Raw genomic sequence first — 20,118 nt, 5'->3', positions numbered from 1 at the left:
GCCCACTTCCAACGCAAAAGCCAGTTGTTACTCCTGCCAGTTAGGACCAGCTCCTCTTCCTTCACTGCTGTGGGAGTTGCCTCTGGGCCCTGGAGCTGTGGTAACGAGAGCTGAACACCTGCTTATCAGATGCCCGGTGGATTCTGCAGTCCCTCCCTATGGTGGTTGCTGTAGGGAAGGATGATTTTCTGTTTTCCTCAGAAAATATTCTTTCTGACTGGAGGTTTCCCATGTGCTTCATGTCTGTTCTACTTGTCTACCATTTGCTGACAGGTTGCCCGACTCCTCACTTATTCATATATGTATATATAAATAAATAAAATTTATTTATTTCTTTGTTGGCATGTTTCCCATTACCGGGCCAACAGCAAGTCCTTCACAGGTTGTCATGAGATGTCAAAGTCTCACTCTGTATTAGCCCACTAAAAAGATTCAGGACTAGGAAACCAGAGAGAAAGCTTTACTGTTTCTTGGTCTAGGAGGGTTTGACAACTCAAAATGGGGAGGTCTAGGTCTGAGATAGGATTGACTTGCTGGATAACCTCAGGAAATTCACTTTACTCTTCAGTTTCTTCATTTGGAAAATGAGGGATTAGCTCACATTATCTGGATCTATGAATTTCCCCCTCACCAGTTTCGGACTATCTCAGTCTTCAGTGAGACTTTGGGGTATGGGACATAATGTCTCCAAGGGTGAAAAAAATGCATAAATCTCAGAATAGGAAGGAGATATTAAAGAGAAAATGCCATCAGAAGCAGAATTCATGAATTCATAAAGCCATAATTACATTTATAACTCCAATTTGGGATTTAAAGAACAAATATCACATGGACCACTGTGTTCTATTTTAATTCAATATATCTCAGGATTCCCCACCTCAAAACTCTCAGTCCTTAACCACGCTTTCCTGGTCTCAGCTGTCCTAGGCTTCTTATTTTCTTATCCATTAAAGGCTACTCTATATGGCTGTCCAAAGCTGCCAACTTGAAGTCTCTCCTATCAGTGACTGGACAGGTATGGCTGTTACTAGTTGAGACCTTCAACTGTCCTGAAGATTCTTTAGCCACCCTTTCACATGGGAGTAAATGGAACTCATCTGGGAATGTCCTAGAACTGTTTTGACCTTTGGTAGAGATAGGACTGATTACTTGTGGTGCTGCTCTCTGGAATTAGCCTGATACAAGACAGCCTGATTTATTCCAGCCCACTGTCTCTCTAGATTCTTCATAAGACAGTGCTCGGTTTTATAGGTTTTTATTGTGCTCACAGTTTGAAATTCTTCCCTAGGAGTTGATAGAGAGTAGCTCACACCAACATTCAGAGTACATCTCAGAACCCAGAGTAGCGCTTCCCTGGGGAACCCTCTCTTCAACATTTTCCATAATAGAAGAGTATAATCCTTCACAATACCCAACTGGGGTGGTCCCTAAATATTTCTCAAGAAGCCTCTTTGATTTATTCATTAAAGCTTAATTGATGGACTCTGGTTCTGGCCAAGATAGGATAGCTCCATTTCTCACCAGTTCTCCCTCTTACAGCTAATAAATTTCTCACATAACACAACAAACACTAAGAGACTCTGGAAGGTAAAAGGAAAAGATGTATTGTTTTGAAACTCAAGACTTGAGAAATGACACAATGGTGAGCTCCCTGGGTTTGTTTGTTTGATTTTGCCTCCAATATATCCCAAACTGCAGGATGCTGAAGTCTTCAACCTGAAACCCCCAACAGGCAGCCAAACCAAACCAAATCAAACCAAAACAATAAACAAACACAAAACCCAAGAAAATTCTTCTTTTTTTTAGCCAAAAGAACAGCCTAGTAGTATAGAAAATCTTTTTGATAACCACCTGGCTTACTCCAGCTAATAAATAGCCAATATGCTGGAAAAAGAATAATCAATTTGTGGTAGTAGATGTATAAAGTACGAGAGTGAATGAAGAGAGGTAGACTGCAGATGTAAGCAGGGCCTACACATGTGGGGGAGCTTGAGTGTTAGATGAAGCACTGAAAATCTTTGGACTCTATTTTGTAGATTGAAAGGCATTTCCACCCCCCAACACACTCATTCCTGTGCTCTCTAGAGGCATTGCAGATATGATTTAAGGAAATAACAACAGGTTCATATTTGAGTTTTAGGTGGATCACACGAAGAGCTAAGAGGAGGCAGCTGAAGTATTCCAAGTGAGAGATGATGAAAGCTTCCATTTCAGCAGGGACACTGGAGACGTGCAAGTGGGGGAAGATTCCAAAAATTTAAGGACTTGGTAATTGGATCTTGGGTAGTGGTAAAGAAAACCTAGGTGTCAAGAATGACTTCTAGGTTTCTAACTTGGATGACTGTTTAGATGGATGCCAACAACTAAAATAGAGAGCACAGGAATGAGTGTGTTGGGGGGTGGAAATGTTGCATTCAGCTTTGAACATGGGGAGTTTTAGGTGCCTGTGGGTCACCCAGGTAGAGAATTACCCCCATATCATCAGTTGTTCAGGTCAGAAGGGAGTCTTAAAGTAGGAAGGGGAATAGATCTTTGTTTCTATTTAAAGTTTTTGCTCTCACCAGGATCCAGTATCCAGGATCCAGGATCCAGATTATGTCTAAGGGTTGGGAGCTAGGATGGATCCAAGTGACACATGCCATTCAAGAACTGATAGGAGTAGAGATTCTGAGAACTGAGGCTTTGTTCCTAAATCAGACTGACAGTGCCTTATGCTGTCTTCTTATATGGAGTCTCGTCTCCTGGGCATTCCAGTCTTTTCAGCAGATTTTCCAGTCTTTCTTGGAAGACCTGCCTCACCTGGGTCAGACATACGTAAATGTCAATTTTTACCATAAAAAGAAGGGGCTAATATTTTGAGATGGGAGCAGGGCAAGTGGCATGCAAGTTAGAATATTGGTAGCTCTGAGATACAAGAGTGACGGATCTGAGTCCAGTAAAATAGCTTAAAAAAAGGAAACAGAGGGCCTCACAAAATCTTCCAGGTATGATGCAGAGATGGGGTGGGGATGGAGACTTCAGGAGGTCAGGACTTCCTATGACCTGGCACAGCCATCAAGTTAGTGAACAAGGATCCACTACACCAAAGTTGGAGTGTTTGGGCCACAAGGAAAGATTCTGAACAATTAATGAGGTCAGAAGGCAGGTGGGGCCAGAAAAGGACCATTTGGTTCTTATAAACCCAAGCCACCCTCAAGAAGTAGAGAAGAACCCACAAGACTGAGAATAACTATGGTGTTCATCAAGCTCTTTTCCTTTGGGTCAAGATGACTGAGTGGTGGGCAACTTTATAGATGATATGGCTGAACTATAAATAACTTACAGCAATTAAGAAAATGGCCCAACATTCTTTGAGACTCCTTCCATTGAGAGGTGGGGTCTATGTCCCCTCCTCTCAAATCTAGGCAGGTTTGTGACTACTTTGACCAAAGAGGTAGTGCTCTGTAACTTTTGAAGCTAGGTCATAAAAAGTCATGCCTGGCTCTCTTGAGGTACTAGCATCCATGTAAAATAACTGACCACCCCAAGATGGCCAGGAAGAATATGCCATGTAAAGGCTCTCTGGTCAATAGGCACAGCTGAGCTCAGCCTTCTACCTATCCTCACCAAGATGCCAGATATGCAACTGAAGCCATTTTGGACCCTCCAGACCATCCCATCTGCCAACGGAGTTCCAAGGAATGACATCAGTGAATGCACCAGAAACAAAACACTTACTCATATGGCCCAAATTGTATCCCCCTGCCAAATTCAGATGTTGAAATCCTAACCACCAATACTAAGAATATACCTCAGACTGTGACTATATTTGGAGAGAGGGTCTTTCACGTTCAGGAGATAAGAGTAAAATGAGGTTACGTGAGTGGGCCATAATCCAATATGACTGGTGTCCTTCTAAGAAGAGGAGATTAGGATGCAGATGCATACAGAGGGAAGGCTGTGTGAAGGCCTATGGAGAAGATGACCACCTACAAGGCAGGAGGAGAGGCCTGTTAAGAGAATATTTTCAAAAGCCAGTTTATTGGTCTAGTAGGCTTTTATTCAATGGTTTGTGAATCAGGCAGCATCCAGTCTAGAAGCTAGAAAGGAGCTCCGAAGAGTTGTGCAATGCGAGAGGGTTTTTAAAGACCAATGTGAGCAGAAACAAGGACATTATACTGGGCATTTGCTGACTGGTCGAAGCAGGGTTGCTTTCCTTACATGGAGCAAAGATAAGTCTTGGAGCCAGGTCAGGTACCTTGTGCTGGTTGGTTGATCTAGACCTTCCTTTTCTGGGAGAGCCCAACATAGAAACTTAGTGAAGTTTTGGTTTGCTGATGTGGGGCTTAGCATGAGTGACACCATCTTGGACCTAATCTGGTTACTTTAATAGGCCTCGGAAGAAATCCACCTTGCCTGACAATACCTTAGTCTTAGACTTCTAGCCTTCAGACTTGCGAGAAAATTAGTTTCTGTTGTTTAAACCACCCGCTCTGTGGGACTTTGTTCTGGCAGCCTGAGCAAACTAATATACTCACCCAGCTACAAATTTCTCACCTTACAGAAATGGCTGTCATTTTAGGTCACTGAGTTTTCAGGTAGTTTATCCCACAGCAGTGGGAATAGGAATGGGTTTGAGCTTCTAAAGTCCTTCTTCCTCTAGGGATATCTAGCTGCTAACCATGTTGTTAGTTTAGGATGGACCACAGCAGGCAGCCTTCAAGAACTGATACTCCCAGAGAGAGAGAGAGAGGGTGGAGTGACAGGTCAGAGCTCAGACTTACGGCTTCTGTGGCACGTGAGAACCAGAAACTTTTAAACAGAGATCTCAAAATATTTTTTTTCATTAGTCTGAGAAAAATGGAAAAAGCCGTGCATAAAATGCAACTTCATATCGTTATTCTATGGCTATGTCATTCGGTCAGGTGGGATTCCTTAGGAGAGAGAATTACAGTACCAGACTGCAGGCCGAGGGCCCTGTCTGACCTAGATTCTGATTTTTTAAAAGAGTGATTATAGCTCTGGAGGCAGGGGTTAAGTCTCATGGTCTCCACCAGGAAGCACTTTTCTTAGCCATGGGGGATAGTACATTACAGCTAATTACAGGCTGTCTGCTAAGATTTTCTAATTACTTCACTTACATTAGTCTTGCTTTCTTAAGAATCCTGTAAACTTTTGGAAAGCATCTTGAGGACAGGGGCACACTGCCCTTTTCAGTACCAGCTACCCCAAAGACACCGGATAGCAGAGGTAGACAGTAGAATATGTTACTGTAAGCATGGGCTCTGGGGTCAGCCTGGTTGGGTTCAAATACAAATTTTACTTCTTACTAGTTTTGTAGCTTCATTCACATTAATAAGTTCTCACATTAATAATTATTTTTTAGGGGCACCTAGGTGGCTCAGTTGGTCAAGCTCCCGACTCTTGATTTTGGCTCAGGTCATGATCTCAGGATCGTGGGATCGAGCCCCAGGTAGGGCTCTGAGCTAGGAGTGGAGCCTGCTTAAGATTCTCTCTCTCTCTCTCCCTCTCCCTCTCCCTCTGCCCCTGCCCTGCATGAGTGTGTCTGCACATGGGCTCATGTGTGCATGCGTGAACTCTCTCTAAAAATTATACATTTTTTACTTCCATTTGGTTCTAAAAGTTCAAGAGCTCCTACCTACTCGCTGCTGTCAGGTTTGGGGTTTGCATGCAGAGAGGGGAACAGAGAGGCAGAAGCGATTGCAGTTAAAGAGCATAGGATTTGGAGAAGTCTAAACCCCAGCATTCCTCTGTATAGGCTGGGTGAATTTGCATCAGCCCATGTCTTTGACATAGGGCCACATGACTAGGACTTCCAAGGCATGGCTGTCACCTTTTCTCTCACCCACTGCTCTCACCCCCAAGCGGACAAATCCCAGGTGGTCATCTGCTCCTGTATCAGGTGTGGAGGCCCCCACCGAGCCAGAAGGACTGGAGGTCTACCCCAGCCATAGCCGGGGCTTCGAGAAATTAAAAGGGAGCATGTTAATTAGAAAATGCTTAATTAGGAAACCAGTTCCCTAGAAGAAAGGGAATTAATTGAAAAATAGACCTTAATCAAGAAGTTTTGGGCACAAAAATCCAGCACAGGAGCTGGCTTTTACTGGCTTGTTCAAGAGGCTTGTGCACTTTTCAGACTTCACGTTCAGTGACATCGTATTGGCAGCTTGAAATCACCACCGTGGGAGTATTTACACCCCTACCATTGACAAAGGCTACAAACTTTGGATTTTTTCTAGGAGCACTGTTGTTCACTATATACTACCACACAACTGCAAAAATCTAACTTGTATTCCTAGCCAGAGGGCCCATGTGTCTCTGGGTCTAGAAACTTGTGAAAGCATGGCCCTTGCAATGTCTCAATTCCTGCAAAGCTGATGTCTGCAACGTAATTTGTACCAGATGAGTCATTGGGGAACATAAAAAAGATCTCACGGTTGTTATTGAAATATTTTTATATAATATCTATTTTTTTCTGTTCTCAGGGTTTGTTTTATAATGTATAAAATATATTACTACAGCCCTAAGTCTACATACTTCATATACATTTGGGAGGTCATTGTTTAATTTTTTTTTAACTGATTAAAAGCAAAAACTGTGGAGACCATTGTTTCAGAGTAAAAGAAAAGAGAGCTGGTTCTAAGAAATTCAGACAGGATGATGTAGGAGTAGTGTGTATATGTCGGGGTGGTGGTGGTGACATTAGAAGTTAGAGCTGAAGATAAAAAGTAGAAAAGGTGACCTCATTGCTATTTTAGGGGTGGGATATGTTAATTAGCATGCAAGAAGGGAGGTGGGCCACTGCAGTGATCAAGGCGGTGAGACAGGCTGCTCTTGGATCTGGGAGGAGAGTGCTTGCAGGAGGATTTCACAAACCGGAGGACTGCTGGCCCCACCCCCAGAGACTGGGATTCAGTGGGGCTGGGCTGGGGCTGAGAATTTTCATTTCTTCCAAGTTTTAAGCGATGTGATGCCGCTGGACTAGGCTCACACTTTGAAAACAAGTGATTTAAAGAAGAATTTTATCTTTTGAAGATAAAAGGGATCTTGCTGATGACAATCCACGAGATCCAGAGGGCAGAATAGAAGCGTTTTGGAGTGGGGTGGGCAGGAAGGGTGAGAAATTGGTTCAAATGCAAGCCTTAAAGGAAGAAGAGCCCAAGTTACAAGCATTGACCTAGGAGCCTTGGGCTTCTGGTGCTGGTTCAGATAAACAGGAATATAAGCCATGCGGGGCTTAGCCCTGTGTGCAGTCTCCTTGTTGGCAATGATCTTTACAGCAGACCGTTCTGGTGAGGCAGGAGGTGGTTGGGCTTGGTGGAAGGGTTGGGGAAGGTCTTACCGAAAGCCAAATTGAGCTCTGGAGGCCACACCTCAGTTGTGACCATTTTCCCCCATCTGGCAGAATTCTACATGCTCTTGGTTATTCATTCCTCACATCATTCTCTCTTTTGAAGTCTTCTCAGACACTCTGGAAAGGTAGTTTGGATTCTATAAGGCCAAGAGAATGTGTGCCTGTTTTGAGCCACAGTCTGACTCTTCCACTCACCCTCCAGCCCCACAGGAGGCACTATGTACCCAGCTACTTTTAAAAGAGCATCTGTGTTTACCACTCGACCTGCTTGACCAAGGGAGCAGGCTCTGCACATCAACCCCTGTGAGATCAGGTGGGGCCTTATGAATCAATAGTCCCCACTTGTACTGTGACTTTGATCATATCTTCCCTTGAGCCATGACACCATCCACGTCCATAATGTTTTGGTTGTCATAGTATATGTTTGTAAACATTCAGTCTAAGCATGCCCGAGTGTCCCATCATATTTCTGAAGTGTTGCCTAGGAGCACACGAATCTGGGTGTGTGAATTAACACTGTCATCGCGACTCTGTCCAGGCATTGGCCGCATGCCAACACTTGTTACTGTTTCTGCATGTGCCTTTGTATCATTTAGATATACCTCCTCGCTCTGAGATTAGATAGCCTTGTTTCAACCACCCAACTACCTTTTTCTTTTTTTTTTTTTACCTAATACAAGTGACTATCCTATAAATCTACCTTCATTGGTCTCTGCCGATCATTCGCACGTAGAGTCTACTTTATATTTTACGTTATGTTTGTTTGGGTCTAAGACTTTCTACTTATTGTGAACTCCTTGAATAAACTTTTTCTTTTTTGTATCCACCATAATGCCTAGCATAGCAGTTTTGCAAAGTAAGTGCTCAATATTTGTTGATTGATTGACATGAAGAAATGTGTTAGGGCTGCTAGATTTGTTATGACAGAGAATCAGGCAGCCTTAGCTCAGACTAGGAACTGCCTATCCAATATGAGGAATTTGGCTAAATACTGAAAAGCTCCTTTAGTTATTATGACATTTTAAATTAATTATATATTTCCAACTGTATTTTTCAGTTTTATGCATAATTATTATTATGCTAAATGGTATTTATACTTAAATGTTTGGTGGTTAATGTAAGCTACTGAGATTAGGAATGTGTTGCAGCCAAACCAAATTCATTTTTAATTGTTCTTTTCTCCCAGCCTTCCTATTGGCAATTCCTCTGGTGCAATGTGCACTTGAATTTTAATCACCCTACATCATGTTCAGGTGGGTTAAAAGACAGAGGCCCCGGAGTTCAATCCTGAAATAGGTGGGGGCCTCCTTATAAGGGGTCTGCCCTCCCTCCCTCCCCAGCATGGCTCTTTGTCCTTGTCCTTGGGCTTGCCCATCCTGCCTATGCGTCCTGCCTGGTGTCCTAGCTACCTTCTCCCAGTTGTACCTGAATGTTTCCTGTCCTTCAATTTTGGCTTTTTACTACGAATTTTGAATTCATAGAGAAGTAGAAAGATAATATTTAATACCCATATTCCTATCACCTATATTTGACAGTCAACATTGTGTACCTTTTTTTAAAATTATTTTTTAAGGATTTAAAAATCACAAACATTATAACATTTCACACTTAAAAACTTCAGTAAAAATCTCTAAAAAATTTTCCTATGTAACCACAATGTCATTATCACACTGTATTAGTTTGCTAGGGCTCATATAACACCCCCAGATACCACGACTAGGTGGCTTAAACAGCAGAAATTTATTTTCTAATGGCTCTGGAGACCAGAAGTCCAAGATCAAGGTGGGCGAAGGTTTGGTTTCTTCTGAGGCTTCTCTCCTTGGCTTGCAGGAGATGATTTAAAAGAATATGTATATTTGGTTAAATATATGATTTAAAAGACTATATTATATACATTGATTCCAGAATTCATTCAAGAATATATATATTCATATATTATATATATACATAAATCATGTATTGATTTAAAATCAATTGTATTGACAGTTCAAATTCGAATTTAACATTACAGAGCTTTATTTAATTATTTGAATTTATACTTCTATTTTCTCTATGCTGAAAAGCTTGGTTTCTAGCAACATTAATATAATTACTTATTTGTTATGTTGTTTTTTCAAAATAATAAGAAAACTGAATGACCAGAATATATTTGTTTATCCTAGAATATATCCCACCAAGGCAAAACAAAGTACTAAGTTTTAAACTCAGTTAACTATGTTCTCTGTGTGGTTCTGCTATTAATTTTTAATGCAATTAGGTTGATTTTTTCTTTTTTTTCCTTCAATTTTAGAGGTGGACTTTTGTTTTTATTTTTATATAATATGTATTTTTAGATATGTAAAACATTTGCATCCTAGAAGTTAAAAGCTATGCCCAAAGAAGTTTCTCTTCCATCCCAGTCCCCTCCCTACCCACCTCCTCTTCTGCCATCTGTTAACTAATTTAAAAAATTAAATTCTGATTAATTCTTACAGTGTTTCTTATTACAAACATAGGCAAAATTGTGCTCATATTCTTATTCCCCTTTACCCTTTCCCATGAGGGTCGCATATTATACACACTTTCTGGACCACACCTTTTCATTTCCCAAGTCTGGAGATCCCTCCATGGAGATTACTCTCATTCTTTTCACGGTTGCCTAGTTGTGCATCACATGAAGATGCCAGAGTTTATGCAGTAAGGCACTGGGTGTCATAGATTATTCAACTAGACTCTTGTGGACATTTGAGCCATTTCGTGTTTCTTTGCGAGTACACATAATGCCTCAGCGAATAACGTTGTGCATATAGCATTTCATATTTGCGAAGTTATATCATTAGATTAGATTTCCAGAAGTGGGATTCCTGGGTCAAAGGGTAAACACAGCTGTGACCTTGATAGATACTGATGAATTCTCCTCCAAACGAATGGTATCATTTCCTGTTCCCAACAACATTCTGTGGCAGTACTCGCTTCTCAATAGCCTCACTAGTAAAGTGCATTGTTACAATTTTAACTTCACCCAATCTGGTGGGGGAAGTGTATTTTGTTTTATTTTATTTTATTTTGAGAGAGAGTGGCGGGGGGCACACAAGGAGTGAGGGTCAGAGGGAGAAGGAGAGAGAGAATCTCAAGCAGACTCCCCACTGAGCACAGAGCCCCATGAAGGGCTCGATCTCAGGACCTGAGATCCTGACCTGAGCCGAAATCAAGAGTTGGGCGCACTGACTGAGCCACCCAGGTGTCCCTCACAGTGTAGATTTAATGCACATCTTTCCTTTTACAACTGGAGTTGAGGCATTTTCCATATGTTTAAGGAACATTTGTATTTCTTTTTCTATAAACCATCGGTTCGTGTATTTTGGCATGTTCAGGGTTGTTGGTCTTTTTCTTTTTTGATTTCTGGGAACTCTTTATGTTAAGGAGATGAATCATTTGGCTGTGAAATAATTTCCAAATATTTATTCCTACTCTGTCATTTGTCTTTTCCCCTTTATGATTTTTTTAATGCAAAAGCCTTTATAAAAAAAATTATGTAGTCAAATTCCTCACCAAACTGTATTTATTGATTCTAGATTTTGAGTCACAGTTAAAAAGGTTGCTTTCACTTCCAGGTTTTAAAGGAGTTCACCCATGTTTTCTTTTAGTATTTGTATGGTTTAATTTAAAATTATGCTTGAGTAGCTGATTCATTTAGGAAAATTTTGTGTGTGGCTTTTGCACATTTCTTGTTAAATGTATTACTAAGTATCTTTTCTTTCTTCCTTTCTTTCTGTTTGCTGCTATTGTGAATGAGGATTCTTTTCCAAATATCTTTTTAACTGGTTGATGATTATATATAGGAAGACTATTTGCTTATTTATATTGATTTTATATTTTGCCAATTTAACATGGATAACTATAGTTTTATATCTTTATTTCTAATTCTTATGCCTCTAATTGCTCCTCTTATTCGATCAAATTGGCTAATACCTTTTTTTAAGGATTTATTTTATTTATTTGTCAGAGAGAGAGAGAGCACGCAAGCATAAGCAGGGAGATTGGCAGGTAGAGGGAGAAGTAGGCCTCCCACCGAGCAGAGAGCCTGATGCGGGGCTCGATCCCAGGACCCTGGGATCATGACATGAGCTGAAGGCAGATGCTTAACTGACTGAGCCACCCAGGCGCCCATGGCTAATACTTCTGATAAGTGGTTAACTAGTTGCAGCAATAGTAAGTACCTTGTCTTATTCCTGCCTTTAGTGGGAATACCTCTAGTGTCTTCCCATCAAAAAAGATGTTGGCTTTGGGGCTGGTGTGTGTGTGTGTGTGTGTGTGTAATTACATTAAGAAAGGACTTATCGATTTTTATTTTGCTGACTGGTGTTTTTTTTTTTTTAAATCAGTCACAGGATTGAATTTTCTTTTCAGCATCAAAGGAAATGACCATTTTCTTTTTCTATGTAAATATAGTACTTAATGTGAAAGAATTTTTGGTATTGAATGATCCTTGCAATCATGGAATAGATTGTACCTGGTCCTGTGTATTTTCCTTAATACGCTATTGGCATCTGTGTGACAATTTTTTTTTTTTTTAAATCTGCATTCTTTTTTTTTTTTTTTAAGATTTATTTGACAGAGAGAGACACAGCGAGAGAGGGAACACAAGCAGGGGGAGTGGGAGAGGGAGAAGCAGGCTTCCCGCAGAGCAGGGAGCCCGATGCGGGGCTCGATCCCAGGACACTGGGATCATGACCTGAGCCGAAGGCAGACGCTTAACGACTGAGCCACCCAGGCGCCCCTGTGTGACAATTTTTATTTAGAATTTTTCCTTCAATATTTATAAGAGATTAGGATCTGATTTTCTTTTACTGTGTGCAATCTTAATCATTTGTATATCAATTTGAGATTCACTTCATAAAACTAATTTGGAAGTTTTCTTTTGTGTTGTATGTCTGTATATTTTAAGTAACATTGAAATGATCTGCTCTCTAGAAGCTTGTTGTAGTCCCCCTGTGAAAGCATTTAGGCCTGGCATTCTTTTCAGTGGGGAAGGGAGAGCTCTTGATGGTTAGGAGCTTCTTTGAATGCTATGTTTTCTTGTACTTCTATTCCCCATCCTAGTTGTCTGGGATGCTGAAGGCTCCAGGTAGCAGGAAGTAGGAAGTAAGGCTCCAGGGGCAGAGGATACCTTTCTCAAGACAGATGGGGCCTGGGGGTGGATTGGAGAAGGGACAAGAGGGGAGTGAAGTTGGTGGGTGGGTGGGTGGCCTGTGAATAGATGCTGGGGAGGCCCAAGCTGAGGAGAGATCAGCTGCTTCTTCCCAAAGATTTTTCTTCTGACTCTGTATTCCAACCTCTCCTTGTTGCGGGGGGAGTCTCTGTCCTATTTTACAGCTGAGAAGGCAAAGGAAATTCCCACAGGCCACTTAACTCTTTGGCAGCCTCTGTGGGGGAGGTCCTCAGAGTCACCTCACCTGAGAGAGTTTAGACTAACAGTCAGCAATCCCACCCCAAGTCTCCTCCTTTGCATTTGTCCTGAGCCAGTTTCAGCCAACAAGCCCTGGGGCTCACAGACTTATTAAAAATCCTGAGGTCATAGACATTCCTTTCATGTTGAATTTTTGATTTTCTGAGGCAGCTCTCTCCACAAGGACTCTGAAACAACCACTCCACTGTTCAGATAGCTCTGCTGTGAGGTGGCTTTGCTATGGAAAATGGTGGAGGGGGGTAGACTCTTCCGGGTGCTCTGAGTGTCCATGCCCCCATCTTTCCCCTGCTTCCTGTTTCCCTGCTCCGCCAGCCCTCTGTGCACCTGCAGGAAGCTGGGGTCTCCTTCCCCCTTCCCCTCCCCCTCCTCCCCCCCCCCACCCCGCAATACCGCCTACCACCAGGAGGTGCTGGTCTGTAAGGTAGAGAGTGGAGAGTGGAGCACTTGGCTATGAAAGTCCCCTCTTCTGCAGCTGCAGGATGTTGCTCTTGATTAGAGGCAGGGAAGGGGAGGGAGAGGAAAGCTGTGATGTCCCTGGAGCTCCCTACCACTTCTGAGCCGAGGGAAGACTTCGGAGAGGCTGAAGCCCAAGGGCACCTCTGAGAGATTGTTCTGTGCCCCAGATCGTGTTTCCTGTGTACAAGTTGCGGGCCTTGTGGGAAGCGGGCCCACGGTCAGCCCCCTCCGCCCAGTGCTGTGATCCTGCCAGGCCGGAGGCTTCTAGCTGGAGCAGCTGGGCCGGCAGTGGGCTTGCAGGGCGAGGGGAAGGCTGGGCCGTGAGAGGACTTGGGGCGTCTGGGGAGTGCTCTACGTTCTAGGCCAGCACTTCTTCCCCCTTTAGGTGCAAAGGGAGTCCCTTTCCCAACACTTGTACAACTGCCTCAGGGCTGACCAAGCTTGTCCAGCCCACAGGTGTCAAAGTCAGGGGAGAAAAGATGTGGTGACTCGTTTTAGAACTTTCCGATAGGAGATGTGAGTGAGCACCTTAGTGACCACAGAGGTTCACACTGTGCTGCGGGGGCTGTGCTGTGGGGACTGACAACTGGTTCCAAAGACTCAGGGTGGCCCTGGGAGCTGTCGGCCCAGATCTGTTTCTCACCCGGGGCGGCTCAGCTCTGGCTGGGGTGACTGCGGAGTGAGTGGCCATAGCGGTAGGAGGCTCCTGGAGAGACTTTTCTGTCATTCACATTCGTCCAAGGCCTTCGCAGGGTCTGCTTGGTACAGTGGCCACTTCTCTGCTGGCATATTTTATCCTCCTATTCGTAGGTCGTTTGCATATGACAGAAGGAAGAGGTTAGGTAGAGCCCTGGCCTTGGGATCCAGAGACCAGGGCTGCCCAAATGCATGACAGAGCTAGAGGAGGGATAGTCTCCTCCCATTTTCCTCTTTCTTCTTTAATTAATATTATTATCAATACTATTACTGATGTATTGAACCCTTCCTATGTGCCAAGTCCTGTGCTAAACAGCTTACCAAACAAATTCATTCCCTGAATCCTCATAAGCTTACAAGGTGGGGTGGAGGCGGGGGTGGGCAGTGGGCACTACTGTTCTTGTTGACAGAGGAGGAAGCTGAGGCTTAAGGAGATTGAGCAGTTTTCTAAAGGTCACCAAACCAAACTGAATTTGGACCTATGTGGTTTTTTTTCTTTTTTTTTTTTACCACAGTCTATTAATCATCACCCTCAAATATCTCTGGGAAACACCATTTTTTTTTAGCTTAGTTTAAGTTTCTTGGGATCTCTCATTATATAAGGCAGGTCCTGCCTCTATGGCTTTCACCCACCTGTACAAACTATGGAAATTTGTTATAGCCCAAACCCCAGTGCCCCCTATTTGTGCTCTATTCCCACTAGCTGCTCCCAGCTCTCCCACCCCTGGCTCCTCTGCCTCGACAGCCAGTTTTGGAAACACTCTGCCTGTTCCAGCTGTGTACCCTCTCTGGGACACACGTTAGGGATTACAATTTCTCCGGCTGCGGGCCCTGTGACTACTGGAAGGAGGTGGAGGAGATGTGTCTCGATGTGAGCCTTGAGGGACAGGTTGAATTAAGGCAGAGAGAGGTCGATGAGGCGTAAGTTGTCTAAGAGGCTGGAGGTGGACTGTGGGGGGTGCACGGGTCATGATGTCCAGCTAGGAATGAGCAGAACCCAGGGAGGAGAAGAAACTGGTGTGAGATGGAGCATCCTGCAGGGGGGAGGGGGAGGCTAGGGGCCTGGACATTGTGGAAGGCTCAGGGTTCTTGCCTGGAATGGAGGGGCAGAACAGCAGGCTTTAGATGTTCCCTTGGTAGAGGAGCAGATTTTCGGGACGTACACCATGAAACATGCCCAGGGTAGCAGAGGCAAGCCCTAGAGGCAGGTGAAGAGAGACCCTCCACCTCGTTTCCCCAGAGTGTGGATTCACCAGAGAGGAAGCTTGGACCTTCTGAAGGCAGGGTCCATGATTATTCACCCTTGTCTCCCCAGAGCCTGGTGCTGAGTCTGGTGTTTCGTAGGCCCTCAGGACTTTCAAATAAATGCAGGAACAGACAGAGGGCAGGAAGGAAGAAGGATGGGTCAACAGTAGGACTTGATCAGGAGCTAAGGACTCCAGACAAGCATCAACCAACCCCTTTCCAGGGTCAGGTAACTGGGGCTCACCCTTCTCTGCATTGCTGGTTTTCATGGGTGTCACCAGTCACAAGAAAATTCACTCCTCTGGTCTCCTCTGATTCTACTGGGTTAGAGAAACTAAGCCAGGGTTCAACAAAGTCTCAGTCTGGGTAAACAAGACTGAAGAAATCCGATTCAAGAAGAGGAACCTTGTTCAAAGGCAAGTTGCCCTGTTGTCCAAGACTTTTTGTCCTGCCTACATCTTGTCTCTGAAGTAACTGCCTCTTGTTCATGGTTCATTAGATTTCAAGCACAGGTCCTGGTCTGTAAGTGTGCAGACGTAGGTTTCTCTTATGGGTACACATTCCTTAGTTGGATAAAGCCAGGGGAAGCCCAGTGAACTCTATCAGTAACCAGTTCTTCAGAATCTTGGGCATTGCACAGTTACACAGAGACCTTGAGCTCCTGAGACAAAGGCTGATACAAAACAGGCATATTAAGACAGAACTTAAAAACAGTAGATTGACTAATAGTAACCCAAAGACCAAAGTGCTTCTAACCACATTTTTGTTTATTTTTTAGTGTGTTTCCTTCATGGTCTTTCTTGTGGCTCACCCTCTGCAGTTTGTGTACTTGTTGAGAGCTTTTTTTTCTGTCCCTGCCATTGTTTTTGCTGAGCTCAGTTCTTCCAAGACCCTCTCTCCTCATAGGCTCGGTTTTGGCCTGCTATCTGCAGTCCGCCAGTTTTGGTGGCAGAAGAGGCCTAGGCTGCTTCCTGTGGGCCCCCCGTTGGGCAGAAGCATGCGGTTGTATCTCCTCCTGATCTGGGCCCAGGGCCTGGGGCAGGCTCCCCTCCCAGCCTCAGGTAAGGCCTGACAATCCAGCGTGGGACTGGAGGAAGAAGAGGAGGAAAGGGAGGATGGGAGTGGAAGTGGGAGTGAGGGAAGGAAACGCATGGTTTTCAGAGTCTTGTATCCCCTCGTGTGAGAAAAGGCAGCCTCTGGGAAGGAGGTGCAGTTCTGTTTTGGCAGGTGAAGTCCTTGGAGTTGGGGTGCCTGACTGGCCAACCCAAGAAAAGAAATAGGGGGAAAGAAAAGGACCAGGAGGAGGGATGATCAGTTCCCTTGTAGAAGTTCAGTCCTGCTCCATCGTTCTGTCTTCTGTCCTTGAGGAAACTTCTAGAAAGGCATTGTATGTTTTCTGTGGATCAAAAATGTCTTCTTCACAGACTCCAGAGAGTCTACCATTATAGATTGAATTTACTTTGGATCTGTTTTCTTCTGTATTAAGAACCATAGACAAATGTTTCTGAGGAAGCACACAGATGCTGAGAAACTAGTATAATTTATTTTTTATGTTGTTTTTTGAATCATTTGAAGGCAGAGCTGTGCCCACGGTGTGGTCAGTGCTAAGGAGGGTGGTTTTGTGTGGGAGAAACAGTTTCTCTTCAACCCTCCTTTCCTTTGGATTTTGTGGCTTTCCTGAAAGTTTTTCTAGGCAATCCCAAAGGGCAGTCAACCAAACAGCCAGGTTTCATTTCAAAGGATAATGTGCCCAGCACAGAACTGGCTGCCGGAAGCTCAAGTACAACAGAAGTGGTGGGTGACAGGGCTTATAATCTAGGTAGGAAGAGAAAATAAGTACATGGAAATAATCAATGAGCTCGTCGTGAAGCTAGATTACAGCAGAATATCCTGAGTGGGTGACGTGCTCTGCCGTGTAACAATTATAGTCTCTGTGGGGAGTGACGGGATGGACAGGAGAGTCTGTCATTCCAGAAACTAACTGTGGCCTCAAAGCCCTTTGGGATTTTGGTGGGAAGTTTCAAGGATAGCTGTTGCTCCAGGACTCATGCATGCTTTCTCCTCTTCCCTAGGAGCTGTGTCAGGCAGGATAGTAACAATGGGGAACGTTTCTGCAGAGGAAGGTGGCTCTGTCACCTTGCAATGTCATCTCTCCTCCACCACTGCCAAAGTGACTCAAGTCAACTGGGAGCAGCAGGACCAACTTCTGGCTGTTCATCATGCTAACTTGGGGTGGCACATCTACCCAGCCTTCAGGGAGCGCATGGCCCCAGGCCCCAACCTGGGCCTCACCTTGCAGTCGCTGACCAGGAATGACACAGGGGAATACTTCTGCACCTATCACACCTACCCTGATGGGATTTACAGAGGGACACTCTTTCTGGAGGTCCTACACAGCTCAGGTATGCCCTCTGGGGCAGGGTGGCTGATGAACTTCATCCTCCAGAATAGGAAATGTGTTCCTGCCAAACACTCTGCCAGAGCAGGGTCCCTCAACCTCGGCTCACATTCAAATCACCAAGGAGCTTTAATGAACTGATGCTGGTACCCCTTTGTAGACCAGCTTGATCAGAATCTCCAGAGGCAAAGCTGGGAGGTAATAGGTTCTAAGAGCCTGGTGATTCAAATGTGCAGCCAGAATTGAGAACCACTGTTTTGGGTAAGAAGTGCATCTTATGTGCGTTTGTTGGGAAGAATAGTCATTAAGGTCATTTGGGAAGGGTTCTCGTTTATTAGTTTAGCATCAATCATGCAAATTTGAATTAGCTTCTAAGTTTTATAAAGGATTAAAACACAGTGTGTGCTAAGTGAAAATGTACAGCAATTTGCATTTGTTTGGTACTTCATAGTTTCCAGAATGCTCTCACATTCATTATCCACCTGAACACTTAAAGCGGTTCCCTGGGAAGTGGGAAAAGATGATTGCGTCTGAGAGACAGTATAGCAGGGTGCTTATGAGCTCAGGCTCTGACACCAGCCAGCCTGGGTCCCAAATCCTGGTGCTGCTGTTGACTTCAGACAGGATCACTTAGCTTCTCTGTGTATCACTTCTCTCATCTGTGAAACAAAAATAGATGTAACCTTACGAGGTGCTACCATAGGATTGAATTCCTTACTGCAAGAAAATGCCCTTAAACAGGGCCTGGGACTAAGGAAGTGTTAGCTATGAATGCCAGCCCCTCCCACGTAACTATCTGTTGGGGGTGGAGGCTGAGAAGATACAAGGCTACTGGGAAGTTTCTTTTCAAATGGTACTTCTTGGCTGGCTGGGACATAGGTCAATGCCGCACGCGGTTGGAGCCCGTATCCTTTCTGGTTCTATGGACAGCCCACCGCAGCGCTTCTGCCCCGTGAAGCTGTGTTCTCCATGACCACTTTGCTCCCCATCTGCCCTCTTTCCCCACCTGCGGCCAAAGCAAGAGGCTGAGTCTGCCAGGCAGAAGGAACTCATTCTGGGAGCTTGGGCTCCCTCCCCCTGGTATCCCATGGGTACTGTGAACACTACCTTGCCCCAAGTGACTGCATTTTTAGCCACCTTTCCCACAGTGTAAACCCTTAGTTAGAGGGAAGAGGGCCCAGCCTCTGCTATCCCCTTCTTTCAAGACTTCCCTGGACACCTGGGATCTGCCTGAGCTCCTGGAAAGGAGGCAGGGATGGGACGCAGCAGCCTGGACACCCTTCCACCTGCGGCTTGGCTCACATCTGGGCGCCTGTCCTGTTTCTCTCACGCTCTCCTTGCATCAACTATCCCACTTCTCTTCATAACTCCCTTTCGGCTTCTCCTCCTTACATTTTACATCTTAATAGAAGTTCATTTTCTCATGCTTTTCTTCATATCATGAACATTTATTAAGCACCTGCCATGTGCCAGGTGCTGAGAAAAAGTAAAGGCTAAAGCTCTAGAACCTCACTCCCCTGCCAGAATCTCCCAGCTGGAATAATGTGATAGGCTTACGGTGAAAGGTTATATGCTTTTTGCCCTCTTTTCAGTACTTTAATATTAATTTTATTTTAATTATTTTTTTTTTTTTAAAGATTTTATCCATTTATTTGACAGAGAGAGAGCGAGAGCAGGAATACAAGCAGGGGGAGTGCGAGAGGGAGAAGCAGGCTCCCCGCTGAGCAGGGAGCCCGATGTGGGACTCGATCCCAGGACCCCGGGATCATGACCTGAGCCGAAGGCAGACGCTTAACGACTGAGCCACCCAGGCGCCCAATTTTATTTTAATTTTTAATTAAACTTTTTTCCTGGTATGATTATAAATATGAAATTTAATGAAAGAAAATGTTCACTCTCTGGGTTTTTTTTTTTTTTTTTCCTCTGGATGTCATTGTTTCATTTCATGATTATTATAGAAAGCGGTTTTATCGACTAGAGGAAGGGAGTGTTAACAGTGGTCTGCTCTGGGGTCAAATGTGTGAGGTGCTTGAGAGGTCAGCCGTTGATTTCACGACGGGCCAAGCACCTGCTCTGCTGGCCAAAGAGCCGGGCTTAACGACCCCAGAACTTTGAGAAAGGCCTGGCCAGCCCCCACCTCTGGGCCCTGACACAGAGGCTTCGCTGTGTGATGGTTGCCTTTTGCTTCTGGCTTTCACCCCCTCATCTTCATTTTTTCATCCCTCCAGTGGCTGAGCACAGCGCTGCGTTCCAGATCCCACTGCTGGGAGCCGTGGCCACAGTGCTGGCAGTCGTCTGTGTGGCAGCTATCATGGTGGTCACCCTGACCAGAAAGGTAATGACCCTGGCTGCACAGCTCAGTCATGGGCAACCCCCCCGCCGTGCCATCCTTTCACGTCCCCCCCCGCCGTGCCATCCTTTCACGTCCCCCCCCCGCCGTGCCATCCTTTCACGTCCCCCCCCGCCGTGCCATCCTTTCACGTCCCGCCCCACCCCGTGCCATCCTTTCACGTCCCCCCC

The 20,118-nt window shown here is 44.7% G+C and overlaps 1 protein-coding gene across 1 annotated transcript in view; it reads left to right on the top strand.

Moving 5' to 3' along the window:
• The first annotated feature begins 16,026 nt into the window (after positions 1-16,026).
• Positions 16,027-20,118, top strand: part of TIGIT (T cell immunoreceptor with Ig and ITIM domains) — a 14,611-nt gene continuing 10,519 nt past the window's right edge. The window contains exons 1-3 of the mRNA XM_081796751.1: positions 16,027-16,261; positions 17,273-17,602; positions 19,827-19,933. Of these exons, the coding sequence (XP_081652877.1) occupies positions 16,198-16,261; positions 17,273-17,602; positions 19,827-19,933 (501 nt within the window). The 5' untranslated portion in view covers positions 16,027-16,197. The remainder of the gene's footprint in view (positions 16,262-17,272; positions 17,603-19,826; positions 19,934-20,118) is intronic.

Source organism: Leptonychotes weddellii, chromosome 1 (genome assembly GCF_054177405.1).
Source record: "Leptonychotes weddellii isolate Sample4059 chromosome 1, ASM5417740v2, whole genome shotgun sequence".
NCBI lineage: Eukaryota > Metazoa > Chordata > Mammalia > Carnivora > Phocidae > Leptonychotes > Leptonychotes weddellii.
Note: the sequence above shows the minus strand (reverse complement) of the source record. Positions and strands in the feature narration are given on the sequence as shown.